Raw genomic sequence first — 18,285 nt, forward strand, 5'->3', positions numbered from 1 at the left:
TCATGCAGTCACATCTCCTCTTTCTTCTGCTGCTTCCAGTCCTACAGATTTCCTCTTGCTGAAGAGGAAATGGAACCCAGGTTTCCTACTCCCTGGTGAGAGCTCTGCCCATTAGGTTATAACACAGAGGGTGGCATTACCACCACTGAGGTAAGCCCTCCTCACCACCAGCTCCCAGGAGAGGATCTCTCTCTGGGAAGCTTGAGTGGACTGAGAAGCTGAAGCTTCAGAGGGATATGGGAGTTTAGCATTTGCTAGGACTGGTTCCTTTGGGGAGCCTTATGGATTACTCTTTGGAGGCACTTAGCTCTCCACCGATGGGATAGGGAGCCTCAGCACCAAACTCCTGCACTTCAACTTGTCCTGTGATGTCTAAACCGCTGCTCTGCACCTTGCCTTTGTTGGTCACCAAGGGAATCCCAGGAACTGAGTCTCATCTCCTGAGCCCAGCTCCAGTTCATTCCTCCCACAACACAGCTCTTGAGAACAGTACTCGATTGAATGACTGCTCTGAATAACAAACATGCATGCAGCCTGTGAAGATTTGTTTAGATTTGGCTTTACGGTACTGCATACCTTGCGGTCAATATTGTGTGCAAGCCTGGTGCAAACCTCTACAACAGTTTGCTATTATTTTTTTTTCTTTTGATTCTTGAGCTAAGGGAGCACGCTCTGATATTTTGTCCATTTTCTTTCTTTAGCTGGCAGCTAAAGGACCTGGCAAGTCCTTTAGGACATACTTATTCTTAGGCGCTCGATCAACTGCTGTTGTGAATACTCAGTGGCCTGCTTTGCAGTGCTAATGTCCATCGGTTTCTGAGCTAAAATGAATGAGAGCAGCACAGTAACCCAGGCGGAGAGCTCAACAGCGAGCTGCTTGGCAGCTCAACGGGGAAAACTGTTTATCAGGAAAAACTCTTTCTCAGTCTCTTTCTTCACTTACAGCTTCATGCATAAGAAGAGAAAATAAGAAAGAGAAGCAAGTGGCAGTGCTGGCTACCGCAGGTAACAAGCAGCATGTCGGGAGACCCCGTGTGGGGGTGTTAATGGGAGTGGGAGGTGTTGTGCTGGACACGGAGGTGGTGGCAGATGGGCCCTTCTGCAGAGTCTGTGAGCCCAAACCCACCGCTGCTGCAAGGGCTCCTCACCCCACACAGGTCTTACCCAGGTCCCCGGCCAGTTTAACCTCCATCCTGCCGCCAGGAATCTAAAATGTTGTTTTCTCTTTTTCCTTTCTCTCCTTCCCAGCTCTCCATTCCCTTTTGTTTTCCCTTTCCTCTCCTCTACGCTGTGGACAAGCCCGGCTCCCAGCCCTTGGTTTCAAATTGCTTAAAAATAATACTGATGTCATTGGAAAATTGTATTTCTCCCCGAATTTGATTTTGTTCTCATCTCGGCTTTCTGTGCTTCTTTTTCCGTCCTGCTCTGTTTTTTCTCTCTCTGTCATGCCCACACAGACCTTCCTCCTCGCACACACGCAGAGATACCGTACTGCTCTGCTTCCGCACGGCTTCGTGGGAGGGAAGCAAAAGAACATCTTCGGAAATTTTGACTTAGGAAAAACAAATAAGCAACATCCAGAGAAAGAAAACATGTTAAAATAAAAAGTGTGATTCAGCTACAGTCAATTTATTCTGTCGTAGCAGTATAGCCATCAGGGTAGCTGAAAAAAAAAAAAAAATCTTCATTTTCATCCCAGTTCTATGTAGCACTGGGGAGGGGGGAATATTTCCCAGGCACTTTCTCCTGCGTTTGCGATCTGCAAAGAGAGATCTGCTGCCGTTTCGGCAGTGAATGCTCGTTGCCCAGCACGAGAGGGCACCAGCACCTCGGGGCTGGCTGCGGCTCCCTGGCAGCCTCTCAAGAGCCTGCTCAAGGGAACAGGCAACATCGAGCCCGACCTAAATTTTGGCCTGCCATCGCAGTGCCCACTTTATCTTGTTATTTTCCAGACTCCCCTCTGCATTCCTGGCATCTTTATTTTCTCACTCCAGGTTTTTCAGTGCACCCCGATACATAATCTGCTCATTTTGCTTTTCCCATTCTGGAAGCTTTTTGCCACACACAAGCAGGGGATTAGCGGCCATTTCCTTAAACCCTCATGGAGCCAACTGCTCAGAGACCCCTTCTTTTTCAGAGCTGCCCGCAAAGTCTGTGGATCTGGCGGCTCTCAACCTGACGGAGCTGGTGGACGGTATGCTGACCACGGCGCTCAGAGGTAAGGTGACGAGGCCGGGCAGGTCACGCAGGCTGTCAGCCCGGCGGTGAATGAGATAAAGGACTGACCGTGTTAGCAGGAGAAGCCATAAATGCATGCCGCCTGCCTCCGGAATTGATTCTAGGAGCAAGTTACCTTTGTGCATTTATAATGCAGATAGTTGTCTGCCCCAAAGAATTTAGAAATTAATGTGTGTTTATATATAGACACAACAACATAATTACTTATGGGATGCCTTTAGAAAGCACTTTACAACCCAGTGTAGGTTTAAATTAAAAAAATTTTAAAAAAGAAGTAATACAAATGATCCTTCCCTCAGTGGAAATGAGAAAGAATTGAGTCTCAGGCAGCTGTATAGTATCAGCACCTCAGGAGTCTTTTAGAAATTAAATGAGCAGAGTCAAAACATGCTGTTCTCATAATTTGTTCCCACCGCTAATAGCATGGGCATGTGTTTCTGCAGGTACCAAAAAACTCTTCTCTTTGCTGAGCGTCACGTCTTACAGCTCATTTGCCTTCCACAAAGTGTCAGTCACCATTTATAACAGTGAGTGTCTCGGCACTCTGCTCTGCGCAGGAGCATTTTCTCTCACACAGCCTGTGCATCAAGATACTGATTTTTCTCCATCTCTCCTTACAGTTTCTAACATGAAAAATATTGACCCTGGCAAGTTCCCTATGCATTACTGCTACTGTTTGAACAATGTGACAAATGACTTGACAGGTGGGTACACAAGAGAGGTTGGCAATTGCATGTGCTTAAGCTGAATTATTTCCTTGGAGCTGAAAGCTGTAGCCTGAATTCTGCAGGCTTCATCCTTAGGAGAAGCATTGCCATACCGAGGTCAACAGCCATTACTCACAACGAGTGGCTGCTCTGAACCTTGGGGGAGGCTCGGTGAACTCAGTCTCAGATGGCTGCACCCATCCAGCCAGTCCGGAATGGAGCCATCAGTCAAATGACCAGCATGGTTTACCCGGCAGAAAGACCTCCCTTTCCTCCTCGGAGTACAAAGAGCAGCACAGGAGAGACAACCCACCAATGTATGATACATTACCTTAGCCACTTTCACTCTCGTGAGATAACCCACAGGAGATGAACAAGGGCTTTTCTGCACCAATAGACTCCAATAACTTCAATGAGTCCAACAGGAGTGAAAAGCAAGGATTAACGTCTTCATAGAGCTGTTTAATGGAGTGTAAAATGCTGTTGGGCAAATCCTTCACCTATAATCCTCATTCACACCCCTGATCCCACAGTATTTAACATTCCAGGATGGGCCTGAGCGCTCTAATTCTATGGCTGGTTAATGTAAGAAATCAAGAGTAGCTCAGCAGCTAGGGACCAGAACCCTTACCCTCTAAGCTCCGTGTGATGACCACACACATGAGCCACAGTGGCTTTCGTGGCTTTTTCTGGACCCACACATCTCACGAGCCTTATTGCATAATGACCCACTCTGCCTTGGAGAATAACGGAGAAACTGTGATCCTTCTGCCCCAAATCCAGAATATCTTGGTGATTAGAGTATCTTCCCAACTAGTAGAAAATGAGTGCCCAACACAGGGCTCGTGTCTGTCACTCTCCAAGTAAGAACATTGACCTGTTACTGCTAGAACCTGCTATGAAAAAGTCATAACACCACCACCACGAGACATTTTTTAAGTTGACATCATCATCATCGGTATGTCTGAAGTTGACCTCAGAGGAGACAATCAGATGCCTCCTGGAAGATCCTACATGGCAGATAGATAGGCAGTTACTGCAGGCAAAGCCTACAAGCTTTGGTTCTCCTTCTACGTTTAAGCAGACTAAGTAGAGTGTTACTTTAAATTGTTCTCTTGAACAGATAAATTCCATTTAAGTTTACTTTTAAGCACATTAGTGTTATTTTGGATATCATCTTTGAAATATACTTCTGCAGAGTATTCCGGTGGCTTCTTAATCCACTCCCATTCAGCAGAAGCATTTTGAACTTTAAAATATTTGAAACATTGTCACGTACAAGCATATATCCCAAATATGATCACATATAAAAGTGATTTTTTGAACTCAGTATAGATGATAGAATATGTGTTTTCAATCATAAACTTTCTCTATTTTATTGTCTAGATTTTACAGCTTTACTTGTTGATATTATTGGAAACTCCACCAGTTATCTCACAGAAATTTTCAAATCCACTTCTATTCTCTCAGGTTTGCATTTCGTTTTAACATTTATCATTATCTTATTTGTCTGATTTACTCCTGGCATGGAAAGAAGCATAGAAATGTGTATAAAAGCCTATTGCTCTTACTCAGCAGCATTTTTCTTGCAAAGCATAGACGGCAGTTGTAAACAAAGTCTCCTTAGAAGAACGAGATACATATATAATGTGTATATACATAATATAGAGACATACATATTTCTATGAGCAGCTATGTTTTGTTTGAAAGTTTGGTGAATTATTATTAAATGTTGGTATTTGGGGGAATTATGATTCCTAAAGAATAATTATGACCTATATTATCTGAAGAAATTTTTTTCTGTGTAAAAATGCTTGTAATTTAGAATTTTAATTAGATAGAGACATTTCCCCTAGAAATATTAGCATTTGGATTTGCAGCTGGTTCAAGGATTTTGTCAAAAGTCAGATCAGAAGGAAAATATTTGGCCAGTTGTAGTAGTCACATACCATTTTGTGTTTGCGTTTTCAACTGTTTAAGATAATATCACATAATGAAAACTCTTTGATCAATGATCTCTCTTACATTTTTTTTGCCTTTCAGTGCGTCAGAGCAATGATTCAGATTGTATCTACATCTGTGTGATGACAGGGCAGACAGGTAAACGTTAAAACCATTCCACCCCAAAATATTGCCCTATTTACTCTCGGTGACAACTTATACTAGAAACAAGCCTTTCTTGATATTGGTAAGCATTTCTATTTGCAGGGAGAAATCTGTCTGACTTTTGGGAAATGCTGGAGAAGTCTCCTGTTATTAATTACACATTTTCCAGCAACACATCTTCTGACCTGAGTAAGTACCTCCTGGGGAATAAAAGGAAACAGCAACAAAAATGAAAACGTCCAGGTAGCACTTGCAATGAATACTCCATCTTCATAATGTAAAAATATTTTTAAAATATTATTTAACATTTTTATTAATACTTATATATTTATACTTTATTGCATATTTATTATCCTTAAAATAGGACAATATTTTATATTATTGTAAGTGTAGCTTTTAAATTATAAGCTATGAGGTCTTCTGGTGGAGGAACAAACAAAACCTCCTGGGATGAGAGCTTTTACAGAATTCAGCACTGGACTGGGGAGGCTCCCTGGTGCTCTTAATCTGAACAGGTACTTCCCTTAAATCTCAGCACAAATTATCTCCTACCTTTACATGAGTTACCTTCAAAAAAGAATTGGATATATTCAGCCAGTGTGCCACGTGGCTCCTCCTCAACTGCTTTGCCAGATTGAGCTGCACTTAGGATGCTCACCTCTCATTGCTGCCCATGACTCTTTCTCATTTTCAATGCTTAATTAAAATAGGCAGACAGTGAAATCAGTGGCAAGCTTACCTGTGCTGAAAGTTCTTTAAAAAAAATTATAATCAAAGACACGTTGCTGAAAGTCCTTTAAAAAAAATAATCAAAGACACTTTGCCAAAACTTACTTTTATTTAAAATGACAACAGCTGTTTCTTTTGTACTAGAACCTGATGTCTTTCCTTTTTATCATACGATATGCAATGGATGATGAGTATACTAACCATATATTCTCAAACCTCAAAGATCTAGATTCGATTTTTTCAAGTTTCATGAAATTACACGAAGACCCAAACAAAACGGTGGAGTCATCAGCAGAACATATGTTTAAAAGTGAGCAAATATAGTCAGACCTAAATTTATATTCTCCTTGATTAATGTCTTGACAAGTGATCATGTATGTTTGTTGTGCAGCACCATGATGTTGAACTGTAATTACAGAGTAAGATAAAAGCTTGTCCTACAAAGCAGAAGATCAGATCAGTAATGCACTGAATAGCTGGAGGATAGAAAAACTATTGTAAAAGTTCCTTTTTTTTTTTTTGGTATTTTATTAGAAAAATAAGTTTCCTAAGGAGGCAGAGAAGTAAAAAAAAAAAGGTTGTTGCTTTTAAACTAAGAAAAAGATTGTTCAATTTGTTTCTTCTCCTTTCTTATTGTAATTTTTTTTCTCTATCTTTGACTTTATATGACGTTCAGTTGCCAGTACCTGAACATTTCATAAATTTCAGTGCATTTAGCTTTGCCACAAGGCTACAAGATAGAAAAGTGCTAGTCTGCCTCATTTTTAAAGGGGAAAAGCAAATCTTCATACTTGCTTGCGTGCAGTAGCAGCAAAGAGAAATTCAGAATTTTACTTCATGCCTCCTCACCACTGCAGCTGCATGTCTACAACAGAATTTCTGCATTTCCCTAGTCAGTATGCTGTCTTTTTATAGGCTCTTTTCTTTTGCTCAACAGCATACCAAACTTTGTTATCTCTTCCAGCCCCGAGTGTCACTCCTGCCACAAAAGGTCATCAAGTTCTCAAATTTCAGTATCTGCCCTCCAGTACCTGCCTGCTCCCCTTCATGTAGACAAGAGCTTTCATGTCCTTCCTCTGTAGTGAGGCAGTTTAGGAAATAAAAAATAATTTATGTGAAAAAAAAAACCAAACACTTTGAAGGAACACTTAAGGTTTTTTTTTATGGAAATTTGCGCATTAAAATGTTTTCAGTTAAAATTCAAAATTTATTGGCACTCCCCATGTTTTCCTGGAAATAAAAAAAAACAAACATAATTTTTAAAATTAAATGGAAAGATGGCCACTCACCTGCCAGGGGAAGCACTTAAGGAGTAGATGGGATTTTCTGGGTGTATTTTAGATATTATTGTCCCCCAGTGTTATGCACGCTGCTGCCATGGGGCACCAGCATCCACTGCACGCTGCTGGTGCCCTCCCTCTGTCTCTCCTGCTTCTCCAGCTACCAGGATCCCTCTTGCCCAGAAAGGGGAGGAAATCCCCACCACGAGGTTCCCACCATGGCCAAAGACGATTGAAGCAAAAGGATCAGGGTTTCCATCACCACACGTGGACACTTCCAGACCCCAAGGCTCGGTCGGACCCCCTCCGACTGCCGGGGGGAGCTCGGCCCCTTCGCCAGCCCTGCAGCCCAGCCCCAGTGAGTACGGCGAGGAGGACGGACACCCGCTTTACCCCGCTAGCAGTGGGATTTGGCCAAAAGCTGAAACCATGTCTCTGAGGTTGAGGTTGGGAGGCCCTTCAGGGAGATCCACTCTGGGTCACTAGTGAGTAGATATTTTTATTGTAAAAGCGCTAAAATCAGTTAAAGGGTCCATCTGTAGTTTCGCGCCCTTTGGGGAAAAACTAAGCTCCTCACAGACACCTCTGCCACCCAGGTCTTCACTCACATTTTGCTCCAAATACGGTGAGCAGACTTGTGAAAAAGCCATATAGAGATGTTTCTGTTGGTCTCCACTAAACATACCTTCTTTAAATCCTACCTTTCCCTAGCCCATGGACTTTTCAAGATGTAGCAAAGTACAGCTTTTGTCCTTCCTTTTTCATCTTGACATTTTTATATGCCACTGGAAATACTGGATGAGGGGCTCTGGCTGTTGAGCTGTCTGATATATAGCGGTTCTCAGGAGACAGATAAATAACAAATACCCTGAATGACACGAAGCATGTGTCTTTCTGTTCCCATAGCTGACGTGTATGCATTTTGGATGCAGACGGTGTCTCCTCAAGAAACCAGCAAACTGATGCAAACCGAGCCAGGTGAGATTGTTCTGGGATAATAACAAAGTGTGTCAGTTGGCACATTTATTAAATAGAAAATAATATATATATAGAAATAGGTGACTGTGAATGTATTTATACATCAATGTCTATGTAAGTCTTTATTAGTGGTCTGTGACTTCAGCTTTTTTTTTTCTCTGTTATTCTTTCAATCAATCTTCCTTTATTTTTTTCCCTGTTAAGATGTCAAGGCAACTTATTTTCTTTTCCCTCCTTCAGATTTGCCTTCCTCAGTACTGTCTATGCCACCCTACAGGCCTGTGACACTGAAACTTTACTCAGCTACCAGTAAGTAGCTGCACCTCATGCAGCAAAAGTAGTAGTATATTTGAAAGCATATAAATATGCAAATTTTCCCATGCAGAAACAACATACGTGTTTATGTGTGTAAAACACCCAAAATGTATAAGGGACTGCTTCCATATTTGTTTGTGAATATACACAATCGCATGTTCAAAACATAAATTATACTACGATGATAGAATTAACATATGTACTCCGTGTATCAATTTTAACATGGATTGGTTATTGGAGAATGTTAAAATTCATTTATTCCAAAAGAAAGTATCGTGCTTTAAGTCTCCCTATTGGTACAAATAAAATGATTAAGTCAATCTGTGTCACATGAAATCTCCAGACTTGCCCTGAATTTATAGTACTGCAAAGTTCTTCTTCAGCTAAAGAAGGATCATTATCAACTGGATTTTCGGGAAAGCTCAGTTCTTCCTTTTAAGCACCAAAATGGTTAGAATTTAAGAGCTCAGCATAGTAAACATATGATGATGTGCCACTCCACTTGTAAGTATCAGATACTCATGTTGGCAATAAAATTATATTTACATATAAGTATTTAGCAAGAGGTTATATGCTTTGAAAAACTGGACCTGATTCAATGCCAGGAGGGGAGTCTGAACTCTGGGAGAGTCCGGCACCTACTTTGGATGCTGAGCATGTGCGTATCTGAGTCCAGGCGACCTACTCCCAGATTGGTACAGTAGGAGCAGAGCACAGGAGTACAATGGGAATAAATCTCAGCTGCAAATCCCAGTCTTGGGGACTGAAGACAACTAGTTCAGCTCAAGGTACCAGCATCACGGACACTAAAACTAGGTAAAACGTACACTGTCCTGTAGACATTTTTAGTATCCTTGGGGTCCTTCCACTCCCAGTCTGGTGTCCTTGCTCCCAGTGGCCACATTGGAAACCAAGCCACTTGGCCAGCTGAGCAGGGGGCAAAGCACAGCTGAAGTTGCACGTATGTCACAGTTCCTGATTGCGTGCTCCCCATTAACCTGGCAGTTAAGGAAGTAAATGTGAGGGATACGTTGGTGTGTATGTTCCAGCATTTATACTAGTATGGAAAGCACATCAGTATTATTATGATTTCATATTGCTGTTGCATTTGGAGGGAAAATCCAGACTGCCTGTTCTGGGATTCTACAAAATCTACGTGCTTATAGTCCAGACTCTGATTGTGATTATCTGCTGTTCAGCGCAGCATAATCATTTTAGGGACAGAAGAGAAATTTGGTAGCTACCACTGAGGTCAGTGTGAAAACTCCTGTAGTGTGTGAAGCTGGGGCAATGCCTGTGCTCAGCTCAAGACTAGAAAGGAAAAAAATGGTCCCCACTTTTCCAGAATAAGCAGGTGGCTCAATTCCAAGGTTTCCTGGCATTAGGACTACGTTCTGCCGGCTCGACTGCTTAGAGCTGTGATGGAGCTCTGAGCTCATGGGATGCTCTGGGAAGAGGCTGTCCTTGGTCTCCCCGTTGAAGTTGACCCTGCTGCTACCACAAATGAGTGGGAACACGAGTCTTGCTGGGTGGTGAGGACTGCTAGAGGGAATTTTGGAAACCTGTCCATCAATTGCTTGTGTTTCTATGTGGCGACTGTCTAAGAGAAGTATAGATGCTGGGTAGTGCAAAGACAATATATTGGACTAAATTGCAAGGGTCTTCAGTATCGTTTGGACTTGATATTATAGATAAAACCAGAGGAGTCCAAAGAACTAAAATGCTAGTCAGAGAATACTTTTTCAAAGGTCTGTCGGACATCTAGGAAAAAGAACAAAAATTTTTGATAATATGAGCAGGCAAATTCCTGCAAATTCTGAAGGATGGTAGGCGAGGAGAGCAAAGAGAAATGCTGATTATGTGGTTTGTGATGGATCAGTAGGAAACTGCACCATTCTGGTATTGTCAAAGGAAATCGGGGGTCTTTGATATTGATTCCTAATAAATCTAACTAAGAGAAAACTGCTGCTGATAGTTATTCTGTCAAAAAAGGAAAGGCAAAGTGAAAAACTAAGCATCACCAGCAGGTTTTAGTATGAAGGGAAACTGCAGCCTTGTGGTCCTTCTCTGCTAGTGGATCTGACCCAGAGCATCGGGGATGCAGCCAGCTCCCTGGCTCCATACAGGCAACCCTCAGGTCTTCATTTTGGGATTACCTGGAGGCTTAAAATCCAAGTTCTGGCCTGGATTCCCTGCTAATCTCACCATTTCTAATGATATTCTGAATACTGACTTCTCTCAGCTCATTGTTGAATTCCAACACAAATTTACTTGTTTGTAAAGGGTTTTTTTGGAGGGGGTAAACATATTTGAGTCAGAGAGAAAGGTTCTTTCACAAATCTTCAATTTATCTGTCACTGGGAATAATCACATCGTAAGTGAGCAGTAGTATCTTACAGTTTTGGTATCATTTGCTCTTTCCCTTGGTTTTGTTGCTATTGCAGCAATCCAAGACCAGGATCCTGTGCTGTTACTTTTTGCAGCTTTTGCTGATTCTGATCAGGTTTTTCATAGTTCCCAGTCCTGTTCTGGCTGGCTGAGTTTATCAGCATATGTTGGGTTGCTTGTCTTCTTTTGTTTTTTTTTTTTTTTCTTTTGTAAATTTTTCTTATACTCTTACTGTTAAAAAAGAAAGTATTTGAGAGCACACCACTCAGTGGGGCATCCGTTTTCAGAAGTAAATAATGCTATCAGAGTTAAAAATACTGACCATGAAAAACAAAGTTTGACAACAGCATCGAGTGACCATACAAACCCAAGACCTGCAGAAAGGCACTGTCAGAGAAGAGGGGGAGGAAGCTATTGCCTGGGAGGCCTGAAAACACTGCAGTAAAAAAGTTATCTACTGAGACATGTTTTCAAGGAGAAGACTCACTGGTGCTGAGCCAAGGACCAGTTCTTCATGTAAGAGGCTTTTCAAACCATGGAGATAGGAAGCCAAATATCCTTGCCTGATCTTTCTCTCATTTTACTTCTGTTTAAAGAGCTCAAAATACCAGAGTCTTCATCTTATCCCACCAGGACATACATTGGTTGCATGAAGAAAATGAGCCAATGTCATATCACATGAGTATAGTTTGACTTCTTGACGCTCTTGAAGGTGTGAAAAGAAGAATTTAAGATGAACTAGGTCTTCTTATCTTGATTGGGAGCAGAGGAATATGCTGTGGTAATTCTCAGCCATCAAAAATTCTTCACAAAACCAAAGTTCTCTGCATGTCTTGTTTGCTTTGGGTGAGTTTGACTTGAGGATTCAATAACGACCAGCCAACTGGCAGTTGCTGGAGTGTGTGACTTGTGGTGTGCACAGTCCAGAGTTTGTTCATGTGCCAGTTGCTGTCTGGTGGGCAATGCTATAGACCCTGGAGAACCTAGGACTGGAAACTAGCCCGTTTTGAAAAGGCTGGGAAACACGGATTTCAATGAGATCAGGGAATGGAGAGTCACTAAATGCCTCTCTGTCAGAAACCATGACGACAGAAGCTGTCTACCTGCATATATCACTCATGCTTTTGGGGAAATAAATCGAACAGTGGGATTGCAAAGCAATGAAGGGCATCCACAATGCTCTGAAGACTGAGACATTATTCCAAGAAGTCATTTCTTAAATCACAAAAGTGGATGCCAAGAGATAAAATACGCACGCGTGCATAGTAGAGCATGCAGGGAGGGATATTGTAAGTCTGAATTATTCACAGTAGCCATAACATTGCTTTTCACTAAAAGCAAAATTTAATCTCGGTGTCAAAGAGATGTGATATTGAGATAATAATGGAAAAGTCTGTTTGCTGCAGCAAGAATTGGTCACTTTCTGCCTGTGACTGTAACGCGGTAATTTCAAATTTCAAGACAGCTTTGCACAGGGAGCTGTGGTTCCTGCGTTTTATGGCCTCTTTTTACTGTCTCAATTTCCTAGGAAAGAAAATTCTTAGAAAAGAAAGTTCTGAAACAACTTTCTACTTTTAATTCTTTTTTTTAACTTCAATCCAAATCTGTAGGAACTTATGAACTGAATACAAAAAATACATTTCACAGTAGAAATTTATTACAGAAGAGATATAAAACATTACTATGAAGCACTGAAATTTTTAATTTCAACAATATGATGTGAGTATGCTATCCAATCTAAATAAAATGAAATACAAAATTAATTGAAAGAGAATTTCAGCATTAAATAAATATAGTATTATATAAATGCAACATTAATTTAAAATTAAATTATTGTCAAAAATGAAAAACAAAGCAATTTGTTTAACTTTCAGCTTTTTTGTTTGACTTCTCTTTCCCATATAGATGAATCCAAATTGAAATTGCAGTAATTCAATTTACATTTAGATAAAGCTGAATTTCTGCTGGCAAAACACATAGCTTGAGTAAAGCATTTAACACCTCTTAGGCAGGAAAGCAAGTACCCACTTTGGTGGAGACTGAGGGTGGCCTTAGCAAGTTTTAATTATTCACAGCAACTCTAACATAACTTTTCATGGACAACTTATATTAAAACCTCATTGCCTCTTGCTCTGACGTTCGGTTATTAACATCAAGAATATTTATTAAAGCAAGAAATCATTAATTTTTAATTGCCATCAAGTGGAAAAAAATCAAGGTGTGTCAAATGCTATTAAGTGGACAAAGCCTAATGACATTTATGCAAAGCTGCTAAGATTAAGAGAAGTGGGGGTCCCTCTTGCCCATCCCCAACTAATTGCGCCTGATATTTGTGTAGCACCTTTGACACACAACACGTTTTCAGAGGGGCCTGTGAGTTTGGGAGCTGCAAGTGTCTGCCCATTACTCCTCCATGACTCCTACCTTGGGCAAGCACTGGCACAAGAGAAATAGTTTCATAGCGATCTCTTTCAGGTTGGCAGAGCCTTTATTTTCCTCCTGCCCATGAATGCCATTTTATATTAAACTTCTTGTCAGCACTCGATGACTCAAGCTTATTTCAACAGAACTTCATTAGTCCAAATTTAACCTCCGTAACCTCTCCTATCACATAACATAAGATAGCTCAAAGCTATAAAGCATGTGAGACATGTGAACCTGGAAATGTAATTACACTGTCTAAGGGGATTATACTCTGCAGGTAAGGCAGTTTATCCACACTTGGCCAGAGCCTGCTGCTAGTTACACAAGTGGAAAAACCAGTTGACAATCACACTGCACTCGCCTTCACTCTGCATGTTCAGGCTCTTCCACCCCAACGAGTGCATGTGAAGGGGACACCCACATCATGCAAAATGTGCCCTCTCACAGCCTGGTCCCTGGTTATCTTTTCAGAACCTCAGCATGGTGTTTGCAGGGATGGCCCTTATTTTTCGGCGTGCTGGTATAGAGAAGACATCCCTTTGGAAGGATTGCTCTATGCAGAGGACAACACGATGTGTGTGCATGCAGCTCCCCAGGGTCAGATTGATGCCTTGCAGGGCAGGTGGCTTCACTGCAGCGACCCAAAGTGTGCCCTCACACACAGCATCTCCTCTTCAGAGCACAGCTATTAAATATGCAAAACAGAGGTGATTACACACCTATTTTAGCCATGCCCCGGTAGTCTTTTATCATATTTTAAATATTGCTTTCTTTTTTTTCTAGCAAGCCCTTTGATTCTGACCCATCATAACACAACTGTTAGCTAAGGTGCAAGATGGTGTGTGACAGGTAATGGTTTAGAGAAGACAAAGACTATGGCAAATGTTAGGTTTTTCTCTTAATATGATGAAAAGCCCTGAAAAACTGAAAACAGCTTCAATTTTGCATTACCTTTTCTCAATTTCCCCCATTTTCACCTTGCCTTCTTTTCTCTTTTCTATAACAGAAAGGGAGTCTGAAGAGAGATTGTATTTGACACTGAAAAACCACATAGCAATTCAGGATTTTGTTATAAGCTGCCATCACCTATTCTGCAGTATTGTTTTTTCTGCAGTCTGGCACAGCTGCATTTGCTGGTGGGATGAAATGTTTGGTGTGCAAATGTTTATCCCTTGCTGCTGACTGCAGAAGATTCAATGATGTCCTGGTTTCGGCTGGGATAGGGTTAAATTTCTTCCTAGTGCTGTGTTTTGGATTTAGTACAAGGAGAATGTTGATAACACACTGATGTTTTCAGTTGTTGCTAAGTGCCCTCCTAGTCCAAGGACAGCTCCCGTGCCTACTGACTGAGCTAGGTACACAAGATGGGAGGGAACATAATCAGGACAGCCAGCCCAGCTGGCCAATGGGGTATTCCATACCATGTGACGTCATGCTCAGTATATGAAGGGTAGGCGTGATCCAGGAAGTACCGATCGCTACTTGGTTATCGGTCAGCGCGGGTGGTGAGCAATTGCATTGTGCATCACTCATTTTGTATATTCTATCATTATTTATTATCATTATTCTCCCTTTTCTGTTCTATTAAACTGTCTTTATCTCAACCCACGAGTTTTTCTCACTCTTACCCTTCCGATTCTCTCCCCGTCCCATTGGGGGGCGGGGGGAGTGAGTGAGCGGCTGCGTGGTATTTGGCTGCCTGCCAGGTTAAACCACGACAAATGAATAGAGTAAATTAGATATTTTCCTTTTGGTTGGCTCAAGAGAGGCGAAGAGGGTACACCAGGTACACCATTTCCTTGCATTTTTCTTAAGTTAAAATAATATAATGGTGGTCCCTTGAAGGAAAAAACACTGATTAACCAGCTGGCTCCTGGCAAAGAAATAGTAAAATGGAGAAGTTATTCCCACCTTCCTCTCAGTGCAGGCAAAAATAGACTTTTTCTCCTCCAGTTACTTGTCAGTTTTCATGAAACCTGTAGGAATGTATTTATCCAGAGGATCTTTACCCGTCCCTAAAAATTGATCTGAAATTATCTCATTATTCAAGTCACTAGAAGCAAGAAGGGAAAAACTGACAGATGGAGAGATGGACAGAGAGAAAGCCATAACCTCTGCATAAATCATGTTATTTTATTTAAAAAAGTGATGGGGAGAGCAGTGAGAGTCTGTTTGTTTATTAGCTCAGTCGTATTTAATCTAGGATTCAGATTTAGAAGGTGGGTGTAGGGAAGCATGCGGAACTGGAAGTGAATTTTTCATGGAAGTAGCATATACATATAGAAAATGTCAGATATAAGAAGTGTACAGTGCTGTTCTTTGTCTTGCTGGTTTGCAACTGTGGAAAACTCATGCTTCAGTGGCAACTGAACCTCCACCTAAACAGGTAACAATAAATAAATTACATCTTTAGAGTTGTTCCTTACATTTGTGATAAATAAAAGCAATGTGGTTTTAAGTAACTAACCAGTAATGATAAATAATAATAAATTGAACAGAATATTTGTGCTTTCACTCAAGCAACTGCCAGGCTGTGTGTTGTTTTCTTTTCAATTATCTGCCTCACTCGGATTTGATTTTAAGATACCTACATGAGTTTATTAATCTGCATGTTTCTCGTAGCCCAGATAAGGCTTTGCAAGAAATTTAATGGGACAAGTATTTGAACTAATTCAGAGTTGTATTTTTCCTAGGGTGTCCACAGGCAATCCTCAAAGAGTCCCGTGTGACCTCGCCTCCTGTCACGCTTATAGTGCAAAAGATCAATCCCTGTGTGATGGAGCTGTGTAGGTTTTTTCAGCTCTGCCTCTGTGTTGGTCAGAGAAGGTATTCCAGAAAGGAAGCCATGAGGTAAAACCTGGCACTAGTTTCTCTCTCTCTGCTTAAAATACTCCGTCAGGCTTTTTTCAAATTAAAATTTTCAATCACCAATGCTTTTTTTTTGAGAGTCTGTGGCTACTGGCTGAGACCCAAATGGGTCCCCAGTGCACTGATCAATACCTGATCCGGCTTCCAGTATTCAAACTAAGTGAATAAAGCTCAGCTGAATTTTTCCAAATATCTAATGACATCATTGAGGTCAGAATCTAGCTTTTTATTTCCATATTCAGTAGTAGCAGTATGATATGCATACAGCTCTGCTTATGAAAGATAACAAGCTACTATTCTCCTAACTTTAACTACATCTTTAGGTACTGTGTTGAATACTATTCCTGGTTCTTGAAAAATGCAAGTTATGTCTGTGAGAGAGTCAAAAGATTTGCTTACTCCCGCAGTAAGTATATTTTCTCTTTATATCTCTACATACCTTATTATGAAGGTATAAGAAAAAGTTTTAGATATCCACAGAGTATTTGCTGTCCTTCATCAGATAGCTATTTTATCTGATAACAATTTTTTAAGGGATTAAAAAAAATTATTTAACGTTCATGTATGTTTTTAATATTTTCCTCGTAAAACCTCTTCTGATGACAGTTTTCTTGTGTTCTTCCAGCATTGAAACAAAAATGCCTTAAAAACATCTGTACGTCGGTCTAGAGCGCTGGGGAATTTTACTGCAAATTGGAAGATCGGTGGCAGTTTTAGTTGTCTCTTTCATTTCTCAGTGTAAAAATCAGGATGCAACATGTTATTTGCAAATATTTGTAACAAGACAAGCTATTAACCAGATGTTAACCTAGAAATGTGTCTTCCTCCAAGGCATTGTAAAAATAATGTGTAAAAACAGATGTATTTTATACAAGTGATGTAACTGCAATAAAAAAGCATTGAAAGGCTTTTAAAAATTGTATTTTATAAAGGATATTTACATGGTTGGCTACTGTTTATTTTTTTAGTTTTATTTACAATTAGTTTTATTTACAAATTAGTTTTATTTACAATTAAGATAAAGTAATGAAAATGAACAAATACAAAATAATTTAAAAGCAACCTGAAATACTGAAGACAGGAAGGATTCTTCTTGGTGTTAAACACATGCAGATTATCCATTATTCCAAATCAAATGTCTCCTATTACTTCAGCAACTCATCTAGTGCAGAGCTCGACCAAGGAAATGTTCACACCTCTTGTACTCTCACTCTGTGATATATTTGTGCGAGTTCACCAAGATTCATCTCCTTCCTTATATGTACCTCTGGTGAACTAAAAGCCAGTTCTAAAAAAGGAAAGAATAACCAAAGAAATTGCACAATCCTATATTTTGCTACACTGCAGCAATATGGTGCTACTATCATCCCAAAGTACATCATCAAGACATTAATATTTCAAAAAAAGATTATTTGCACTCGAGCTAGTGCATATTGATGTTTCACTGAAGAAATATGTGTTCAAAGTAATATAAAGTCAAAGAGAAAGGTGGCACCACAAGGAATGTTGCCCCCAGGGAGAGGTGGGACGCAGCAGCCCTTTTCCAAAATACATTTCACTGTTGTGCCCAATAGCATGATGGAAGCATTTCTGTCGTATCAAAGAGCGGGATAGATTGGAGCAGCACCAATTACAGTTGATACTGAAAGTTAGGCCAGTGGAAGAAATAGGAATGTCAATACAGTGAATGTATAAATCGGGAATGTTAACATGGCCATCACACTGCAATGCTGTGGAGAGATCTCGCCTGCAGCACCTCTCCTCACCCAAGGCAGGATCGGTTCTGCTGTGAAGAGCTGGGTGAGTTGCACATTCGTGCAACTGTTGCTTTTAAATCTCACAAAAACATCTTAAAGCCTGAAGACATGATTTAAAAAAAAATCATTAAGTTTTCCAAGAACTCAGGAAGAAGGACATGAAAACAAGAACATAAAGGGAGAAAACAATGATTAAAGTCAGTTTGACTTTCTGGGATTTTTTTAGGTTTGAATAAAAAGGCAATATGAAAAGAAAAATATTTTTGGAAAAGGCTTCCCTTTTAAAAGATTGTGTTATTATTATTTTAATGAATTTAATCTGCTCTGAATTGTAGCACTGATCTCCATGCTAAAGGGCAATTTTGTGTTTATAAGAAATCATTCTTTGTTTTTCCTGCAGGAACGCAACTCCTGGGACAGAGTGCTAACCTCTCTATAGTGCGGCAGGGTGTGCCTGAGCCGTGTCTGGCACTGGGGGTAGGTCACAGCCATCTC

The 18,285-nt window shown here is 40.6% G+C and overlaps 1 protein-coding gene across 1 annotated transcript; it reads left to right on the forward strand.

Annotated features, from left to right (window-relative positions):
* Window positions 1–861: 861 nt before the first annotated feature.
* HHLA1 (HHLA1 neighbor of OC90) lies at window positions 862–16,984 on the forward strand. The gene is made up of 14 exons (XM_075144559.1): window positions 862–1,005; window positions 2,138–2,218; window positions 2,682–2,765; window positions 2,859–2,942; window positions 4,332–4,415; window positions 4,989–5,045; window positions 5,154–5,240; window positions 6,004–6,090; window positions 7,221–7,418; window positions 7,967–8,038; window positions 8,279–8,347; window positions 15,859–16,015; window positions 16,357–16,439; window positions 16,659–16,984. Exons 2-14 carry the CDS (start codon window positions 2,197–2,199, stop codon window positions 16,700–16,702), a joined length of 1,128 nt encoding a protein of 375 aa, XP_075000660.1. The 5' UTR covers window positions 862–1,005; window positions 2,138–2,196; the 3' UTR covers window positions 16,703–16,984.
* The last annotated feature ends 1,301 nt before the right edge of the window (window positions 16,985–18,285 follow it).

This window comes from Calonectris borealis, chromosome 2 (genome assembly GCF_964195595.1).
Source record: "Calonectris borealis chromosome 2, bCalBor7.hap1.2, whole genome shotgun sequence".
Classification (NCBI taxonomy): Eukaryota; Metazoa; Chordata; class Aves; order Procellariiformes; family Procellariidae; genus Calonectris; species Calonectris borealis.